At 36.8% G+C, this 10,180-nt stretch overlaps 1 protein-coding gene across 1 annotated transcript in view; it reads right to left on the reverse strand.

The window, feature by feature from the left end:
* Window positions 1-10,180, reverse strand: part of LOC103389183 (formin-1) — a 64,132-nt gene that overhangs the window by 27,659 nt on the left and 26,293 nt on the right. The window contains exons 8-9 of the mRNA XM_025059309.1: window positions 8,846-8,987; window positions 759-846 (exon numbers count right to left, since the gene is read on the reverse strand). Of these exons, the coding sequence (XP_024915077.1) occupies window positions 759-846; window positions 8,846-8,987 (230 nt within the window). The remainder of the gene's footprint in view (window positions 1-758; window positions 847-8,845; window positions 8,988-10,180) is intronic.

The following is a 10,180-nucleotide window of genomic DNA, read 5'->3' on the forward strand; positions in this document are numbered from 1 at the left end:
GTGCGCGGGGCTGTGTGTGCGGTGTTGGGGGGGGGGTGGGGGGGGGGTGGGGGGGCAGTTTTATGTGGTAGGGCAGTGTCTGTGAGCAGGAGAAGGTGGTTTTGTACAGGCTTAGATCATTAGCGGGGTGTCAGTCCCATTAGGGCTGGTGGAAACCGTCACCGACTACAATAAACAGATCTGTTGGCCGCGTGCTCAGACAAGCAGGCGGCAGGCACACTCCGCCACAGTCCCCGGACAGGAGCAACCCCTGGACCATCTACGCTGTCCCCCAACAAACAGAGAATGTGTTTACATACACGTGCAAACGCACACAAACATGCACAAAGGGAAAAGTGCATTTTCCACAGATTGTCTAAGCATGCAACCAATCCTTGTCCCTTTTTTTTTTACAGGAGGGGAAAATGGCCAGCAGCCCAGCAGAAAAAAAAAAGTGAAAGTCGGCTTTAATTCCACTCTAATTTTCATAAACCGTGGCATTTTCTGTCTGGAAAAAATTCACCCACATTCCACTGCACGCAAATTAATCAAAAGAAAAGAAAAGGAAAAAAGGGAAAAGTGTCTCTCGCTACAAATTAGTGGCTTTCGACTGGTAGGAAATTATTGTCTGCCTTAAACCTCGCTACACATTATCTGTCCGCTAAAAATAACGCCATCTGCAGTTCATCAGGACTCGTCAATTTGCTGCTCAGTACAACTGTGAAGGTGGTTTACCGATACGTAACATGTAAACAATTTTATTTTACTTTTTTTTCTACCTTGCTGGATGTCCTTCATCTCCAGATGCAGACTCGATATGAGGATGCCGACGGCCTGGGATCGCTTCCCGTCCAACAACTTGATAATCTAAGAAACAGGCGAAAAATATATTCTTAGTCTTAACATATACATATACATGTATATATATATATATATACATATATATATATATACATATATATATATATACATATATATATATATACATATATATATATATACATATATATATATATACATATATATATATATACATATATATATATATACATATATATATATATACATATATATATATATATATAAATATATATATATATATAAATATATATATATATATACATATATATATATATACATATATATATATATACATATATATATATATACATATATATATATATACATATATATATATATATACATATATATATATATACATATATATATATATATAAATATATATATATATATACATATATATATATGTATATATATATATATATGTATATATATATATATATGTATATATATATATATGTATATATATATATATATGTATATATATATATATATATATACATATATATATATATACATATATATATATATACATATATATATATATATACATATATATATATATACATATATATATATGTATATATATATATATATTTATATATATATATATATTTATATATATATATATATTTATATATATATATATATTTATATATATATATATATACATATATATATATATACATATATATATATATATACATATATATATATATATACATATATATATATGTATATATATATATATGTATATATATATATATATTTATATATATATATATATACATATATATATATATACATATATATATATGTATATATATATATATATGTATATATATATATATATTTATATATATATATATATACATATATATATATATATAAATATATATATATATATAAATATATATATATATATAAATATATATATATATATAAATATATATATATATATAAATATATATATATATATACATATATATATATATATACATATATATATATATACATATATATATATATATACATATATATATATATATAAATATATATATATATATATTTATATATATATATATATACATATATATATATATATATATATATTTATATATATATATATATAAATATATATATATATATACATATATATATATATACATATATATATATATATAAATATATATATATATATATATTTATATATATATATATATAAATATATATATATATATATATACATATATATATATATATACATATATATATATATACATATATATATATATACATATATATATATATACATATATATATATATACATATATATATGCACACATATAAATATAAATATATATGCATATCTAGACACACATATGTACATATACACACATAAAGTATATTAAATTTAAAATTAAATTAAAGACATATTAAATATATTAATATATAATATTATAACATAATATATTGATTAAAATATTAATTACACATAATAGGGTTTTACTTTTCAAATTGCTACACTATACATTACGATAATTTCTTAAAAGCTACAAACTCGGAATTCTTTGGAGCAAATTAAACAGCCAAGAGATCATTTCTCTTCCACTAGGTGGCAGCACATGGCTACAAAAACTATTCGGAACTGTTGGAGAAGATCCCTTTGGCCTGTTTTTCTTCAATTCCTGCACGTATATCAACATTGTGTTCGACTAAACAGGCCCAGGTTTCACACTGAGTAAGTCAAATATATTTCATAATTTTTGGGACATTTCTGTTTGTTGGTGCCTGGTCGGATTTTTCTAATGTGAAAAATGTGTCGGGCTCAAAAAAAGGTTGGGAAACATTGAGACAGATGAAAGTCTGAATCAGATGAAACACAATCAAATCACAGATTTCTATGTTGTTTTTTATTTTAAGTGAATCAATTTTATCTGCAGGATTAAAGAGTGCAGGAAATGAGTTAGAGAATCTGATGAAGGATGATGAAAGACAAAGGTTTGTTTTTTTGGGGCGAGGGCTGGTGAAGTCGAATAGTTCCTGCAGTGTGGAAGCAGATGACCGATGATGACGTTGACCACAAAAAAAAAAAACAAAAAAAAAAAAAACAGAGGGAAAAATTCCTTAGAGTAGCCCGGACTCTGATCCCACGGAGCCAAGAGATTCTTTAGCTAACTCTGTTATAACACATCATCGGAATAACGACGAGAGAGAGAAGAGTGAAGCTGTTCAGCTGTACAGAAAAGCACTTCCTCCTATTTGTCAAATTTTTATTCTATCACTAATATCAAGTCACTGCGGGAGTAGAAATGTAAAAGTGACACCATAAAAAAAGAACGGTGCAGAAGAACAGGGCAAACAGAACACGGACTTTTATAACAAACTATAAATTCACAGCGTTTTCATTCCCACCTACACATGGTCACAATTACTCACGACATAATTAGCTGCAAAGCAAGAGAGAGTTTTTTTTGGCAAGCTAGCGCTCTGCTCTAAAACTTAATGTGTCGGGCTTCTTCATTAGGTATTATGGTGTTGTCGGCTACTGGGCAGTCCGGTGGGAGACGGAGTGCAGAAGCCTTAGAAGTGGGTATTGCGTTACAGGGAGTTAGTGGGTGCCACGCTGCTTCGTACTCCATTACTCGTGTTTTCTGGGGAATCTCCCACTCGGGGGACATGAGCGACTGGATACCAGGCTTTTCCAACACCTTTAATTAACCACTGAACGCAGACCAGGAACCCTTTAGCACTCGCCGTGGCAGCAGAACCTGCCCATTAGCACGTACAGTTAAGCTAACAACTAAAGATGGATGGTTCGATGCCGGTGCTCGGGGTCTATATCTGAACCCGTCTCTGCCTGATTCTGCTCGCTGAGGTTAGAAGAGAAAGAGAAAGTGATGAGTTCAAGACCACGCAGTGAAAAAGAAAGTTGGAGGCGTGCAGGGAGGGTGTCGACGTGGTGATCTACAGCAGGTGGCTGGTGTTTAGAAACGAGGGCAGGGTCAGCAGAAGTGAACAGTTTACACAGCCACAGCCACAGCCCACGCTGCGCTGACTGCGTGTGTCTGACTGTCTGCATGTGGACACCCGGACGTGTCACGGTAACAACTGGATCAAGACGTGTCATCGATAACCAACTACAGAACTCTTAACAAACCCTGAGTCACCCACCATCTCTGTCCCACACTGGGGGACCAATGGAATTCCAATGGAATATGACATGCTGGAGATACGTGTACCGCTGCTGTGATGCTTAAATTATAACAAGCCTCCAGTCACTAGGTGGCAGCAACTCATACAGTTTTGTATAGATAAATACATGTTATCAGGTTCTCAACAGTATTTCAATTCGCGGGGGTGCACATAAAAACATTTTTGCCCGACAGAAAATGAACTGAACCACTGCCTTAGAGTAATGAACTAATAGAATTTCGGAAGAGAGTTCTAAAAAAATTAAAGCATTTAAAGCAGCGGTTCCTCAACTCTTTCTGTACAGCGCCCTCTACTGTACACTCTTTATCAAACTATACTCTAATAACACTGTAATTCCTAAAGAAAAAATAATGAATTATATAAATCTTACTTGACTTGCTGGGATCCCTGCTCCATTAAGGGGCCAGCCCCTCACTTTGGGAACCACTGACTTAATCAGATGCCCCTTATGTAAAGATTATATCTGTGTTTACTGAGTCACATTTTTGGACACGTACAAATTGAGCCCCACTTTTGATGATGATGATGATGATGATTTCTTCATCCGGGTGTCACCCCACCCTCACCCCCCCGCTCCTCCCTTGATCTACAACGCCCTCCGTGCCAGTTCTTGGCCCCCGCCACCTTCTCACCCCTATTAATGCTCTAAATTCACGGCCTCCACTTGTCAGTGGAGTGGAGCCACATGCCTGCAATTACCCCGGTCTTGTCCGGTCCTTAAGTTCTGGTCTGCCGGGGCCGAGGACCTCTCCTCCGTATCCTCTCCTCTGCTTTGATATGTTAATGAGCAGAGAGAGAGACGGGCTCCAGAAAAAAACAACAGCTTTGATTTTTCTATGGCACACATGATAAAGATTAACTCACTCAGCAACACATTGGGCTGCATCCCACCGCTTGAAACCTTTTTTTTTTTTGACGCGAGGAGCCGCTGGGGAGCAGCAAAGTGGCTCATATGCATAATGTACACACACATTCCTCCCCCGCCCACTCATCATCCCCTCAGCACTGTCAGGCTCGGGAATGTGTCTGTGTGTGTGGGGTAGGGTGGGGGTGATGGGGGTAGGGGGTGGTTGATGGGTGGTGTTGGCACGATCTGGCAACACTTTCAGAGCAAATGCATAATAACAAGAACGGACGTGCTGTCATCACATGTGATGTAAAGCGACCGATTCAAGACACACAAACACAGAACTTTGAACACACTGTGGAAACTGTAGGTCCACGTGTTCCCAAGAAACACTACATGACATGAATGGATGAATGGATCGTGTTGAAGTGGGAAGTTATCGTGCAGCAAGATCAGAAAGATAAGGCGTTTCAAATGACAGCGTCATGATGTGTTCATGTGCAGGGAAACTGCCCTGTGTTTGCATTTTCTAAAATTTTCCCTTTTCTTCCCAAAGTATCGCCCAGGGTGGTTATGGGTAAAAATATTTACCAGCGGAAAAGAGAATTGTAAATGGCAGTCAATTTAACAATCAAAACATAAGAATTGGTTCGCTTTGGTAGAACAGATAAGAGCAAACTAAGGCCCATGGGCCCGGATATGGCCCACTTGGGCTTTGTGAATGGGGCTCACCAAACACTGGTGCAAAATATTGAATTATTTGGAAATAAAAACAAATATTTTGTCTTTATCCTACATTACCCCAGCATTTTTGATTTGGACCACTAGATGGCAACATCCATACAAAGAACACTTTTTACTTTAATTAAGCAACTGTGTTAGACATTTCTGTAATGGGTCTGATGAGTGGGCCTGAGAAAATGCAAATGGACAGAATGGGCAAGAATGTTTTTTTTTTTTTTTTTACCCTGCACTGAGTTGTTCGCTCCCTTTCCCGCGGTGGACAAGAATTAGCCTAGCATTTTAGTTGAAAGTGAGAAATCACTTAATTAAATAGATTGGATACGGTCCAAAAACCTTATCTCGATTATATATATACAGTATATATATATATATACTGTATATATATATATATTTTTTCCCCCGATATCCGATATTGTCCAAACACTTAATTTCCGATTCTGATATCAACCAATACCGATACATGCAGCCGTTTTTTCCCAAAACTGCGAAAGGCTTTCATTGAGTTATCAGAGGAAATACCGGTAAAGATTCTTACTGATATTACATAATTATGCTAATATCGGGCTGATAATATCGGTCGGGCAATATTATCGGACAATTATCGCTCTAATGTGTATAAAATTTGCTCAAAAAATGTTGCTTTGCTCTATCGTACCTATCTGCCATGTAAATGTCTCAGCTAGTGGTTGCTGACTGACCACTAGTTGGTCTCTTCTGAGATGAATTTGCTGATGTCCAAACCGTCATTTTTTTCTTTAAATGGCTAGAATAGAGACATATCGGTTAAAGTTTGCTCGATGTGGAGGAATAAAGAAAAGCAGCTGGGAAAGTCTTCAGCTTTAACAATATGAGAAAGTGAAGAGAGTGACACAACAAGAAGGAAAAGAAAAAAGGATGAAAGACACTTCCAACAAAATCAGTGTCAAAGTCAGAATAAACATCTTTATTCTTTTGCACTCTGGACGAAAACAAAGGAGAAGTCGAGTATTGTATTCAAATCAAGAGTCTGGAAGTAATTGCGAACTGGAGAGCAGAAAGCCAAAACGGACTTCCTGAAATACATACGATGCTCCAGGAATGTGACGCGATTCCAACATGTGAGTCATGAGGTATTTGTCTGCCTTCATTTATACATCACATGTATCAGACGAGCTGTTTGTTTTTCCCACCGTAAACAGCTTTATATATAGGAATATATACAAAGACGAGGTTTACACCAAAATCTAAAGAAGATCTAAACTTAAACCCAAACTCGTTCAACCCTCACACGTTCCCCTCACTGTGCCGTCATATCGTAGCTACGGGAATTTTGGTCGATTCCCATATTTGGGCTGAGACCAATTTTTCCTGATTCCGAATTTCTCAAAATAATTACATACAGAGAAAGTATATGAAACTTCAGTTGTAAAGTTACCTAAATTTCCTGGAATTTGGAAAATGGAACTCTTGAGAGATTATTAAAATTATATCTATCTATCTATCTGTGACTTCAGCGTTAGCCCATGCTAACGTAGTGACTACTGTAATGCTAAAAAACAAACATTTTCTCGTTGTTAGCCTCTTGAAATAGGCATGTAGGCTGGATGATGGTGTAGCTATCATGTCAGATTGGGTTTAAACCAACTGTTACATACATTTCAAATGGCAAACCTGGAGTTTTTCTGCCTCACTGTAAAGAACTTCTAGGCTAACGACATGTTAGCTTCAGCTTGTGAATGTGAGCTTCCTCTCCTGTTCTCAGACACTGAGCTGATTGTTGTGAAAACTGTGATCAATAACTCACCAAATCGTTCCAATTATCACTCTTTTTGTTTTGTTTCCTCTCTCCGACTCTCTCCAAAAATCTGTTTCTCTTCACTCCTGTTGTCTCTCTCGCTTTCTCACCTTTCACTACATGTGCTGATGATTCACATGATTTGTGTCTCAGGGCCATTTTTTTTCTCGCTCTTACTAACAGTATAAACTTACAGAGATAAAAAAAAAAAAAAAAGATTGCATAAACAAGTCTCTCCTCTTATGACGACCTTCTCAGTGGGATGGAATTTTGAAGGGCTTTGAGAGGAGCCGTAACTTCACGTACTCACTTTCTCTCTTTGCTCGTTGAGTCAGATCCTGATTCAACTTCTTGGCTTTTGACAGTTTCTTTTTTTTTTTTTTTAATTCTAAATATTGTAGAACCAAATACTTAGACGCAGATTTAAACCTCAGTCTAGTTTCCATACAAAACCCTTTCCTCATTTAGAAACAAGAGGAGGAAAAAAAAGTGCCATTAGACCCACAGTTTTTCTGAATGATACGTACGGTATTTTTTTTTTTTTGAAACTGTTTCCATTAGTGGGGTCTTGCAGGCTGATGTAAGCCCAGACAGGAGACAGTTGGCAGGATCTGTGTCTGGATGTGGCTGTCTGACTTGGATCAAATGTTGGACAGTTTGCTGCGTTAGAATGACCAGACTGAGACTGGGATGAGGGCAAGGACAGGAGAACAAACACACGAGAACCACATGCACACACACACACACACACACACACACACACACACGTATGCACTGTGTGGCCCTGTGGAACGCGGTGGTGCCTCGACAAATTGATCAGAATTAGGGTATGGATTTAAAAAGGGGACAGACGGGGGACAGTGGCTGACTCATAGGTGCTGGGACGCCTGGATGAAGACCACCAGGCGGCCAGGCTGCTGACACAGCACCGGCTGTGGTCAGGGGTGCAGGGTTACAGCATTGGACAGAGGTTTAACAGGTGTGTCTTTGGAGGTTTGGGGGGGAAAGTGAAAGAATCAGGCAGAAATTTCCACCATTGCTTTTGTTCTTAGTGTTTTTTTTTTATTGTGTCTTAGTGTTTATCCCAACAAAAAGTCTCTCTCTATATATAAATATACTGGTTTTTTTATTTTTTTTATTGGAATTAGTCAAATAGGCTAGTTGGTTGTGAGTTTTTTTTATTTTTCTATCGATGTTTCTTGCATGGTATTCTACAAACCCACTCTCTAAAAAATTTGCTTGATTCTATAAAATACAAACGCACTTCTATAATGCTAATTTCGCAGTGCCATCTGGTATTTTCGTAACACTTTTAATGACTTAAAATAAAAGATATAAAGTGTCAGTTTGCGAAAAAAGAAAAAGGAAAAAACGGCTAGGGCCTGTGTGACGTCAGCCCACTAGGTGGAGCCACTGAGCTTACCTTTTTGGTTTTGGCTTTCTTCTCATATGTGTCAGCGAGGGGTTTCTTCTTGGTCTGCTGTGTGGCCTTGGAGAACAGATCCTCAAACTCGTTGGCGTTGACGATGTTCGGTTCCTCTAGGGTTCCCCACAGTGTGTTGTTGCTGGAGAAAAAAAAAATAAAGAATTGACTTTTTTAGTGAGGTTTAAACACAACACTGATGCTTCGGTGAGATTTTCTTCACAGTTAGTAAAACCACATTCAAAAGGGCAGGCTTCATGTCCAGGACAAATGTTTGTTGTGTTGTATTTGAGGAAAACAAGTAGACGTTTATTTGACCTTTGTCAACGTTTGCCATTTCCCTTTTTGTCGTCCGGCACAAACACTGCGCAGGAATGACTGTAAAATCTCAGTTTAAAGAAAACAAAAATTACAAAAAGCTGGGTGATAAAAAAATAACAAAAAAAAAAATATTCAGACAACTGTGTTTTTCCAATAAAAGAAATATCTCCAGAAATATCTCAGGAAACAAACCATGAGAGGCAGTGTTGTGCCCCAGAAGTTGCTGAGTAACATCGGAGAAAAACAAACAACCGAGGCAGAAATGAGATCAAGAGGTGTCTAAAGTCGAGAAGATGTTCAGAGGAGTGAAGCGCTGCGCTGTTACCAAAACTAAAACTCAACCCATCTGTCTCCCCCTCTGTCTCGTCCTCTCCCTGGGTTTGTTCATCTACAGGCACAGTAAATGGCATAAAAACAAAAATCTTACACTTAAGGACGGAGCGAGCTGCGATGACGACAAACTACAGATGTGTAATTACCATATTCTTGCACAGAAACAGCAGAGTTTTACACAAGTCAAGATCTAATGACTTTACTCCGGTCAGTCTTCTCATGTCAAAGCCCATTTAGAGTGAGAAAAAGAATCTGGACCCAATGCACAAACACAGGCGCTGGCAGACTCATCAAGGCTTGAATAACAGAACAATCAATTACACTACCAATGACTCAGTTAGGGTCAAGTGAGTCCAACAGACTCTGTTTGCAGCAGGCCTTCGATTGGGATGGTAAAGTATTTATTTAGGAGATCCGTGATATTCTGAGGAGGACATAAAAGTCTTTCCTGCTTTCATTTTAGCACTGGGTGAAAAATAAGACTCAACCCGACAGTGACGGAAACTAGCTTGGAAAAGAAAACCCACTCCAAACCCCCAGAAATCTTTCCATGCAAGACAAGGTTTATAATTGACTAGATTATAACAGTAATTGAGTTCAAATCCCTTCTTCAAGTTCCACTTTTTTTTCCCCCTGCAGCTCCATGGGAAAGTGTGCTGCCACATCAGTGTACGTTTAAAG

The sequence above is a fragment of the Cynoglossus semilaevis genome, chromosome 1, assembly GCF_000523025.1.
Source record: "Cynoglossus semilaevis isolate Cse_v1.0 chromosome 1, Cse_v1.0, whole genome shotgun sequence".
NCBI classification, from domain to species: Eukaryota; Metazoa; Chordata; class Actinopteri; order Pleuronectiformes; family Cynoglossidae; genus Cynoglossus; species Cynoglossus semilaevis.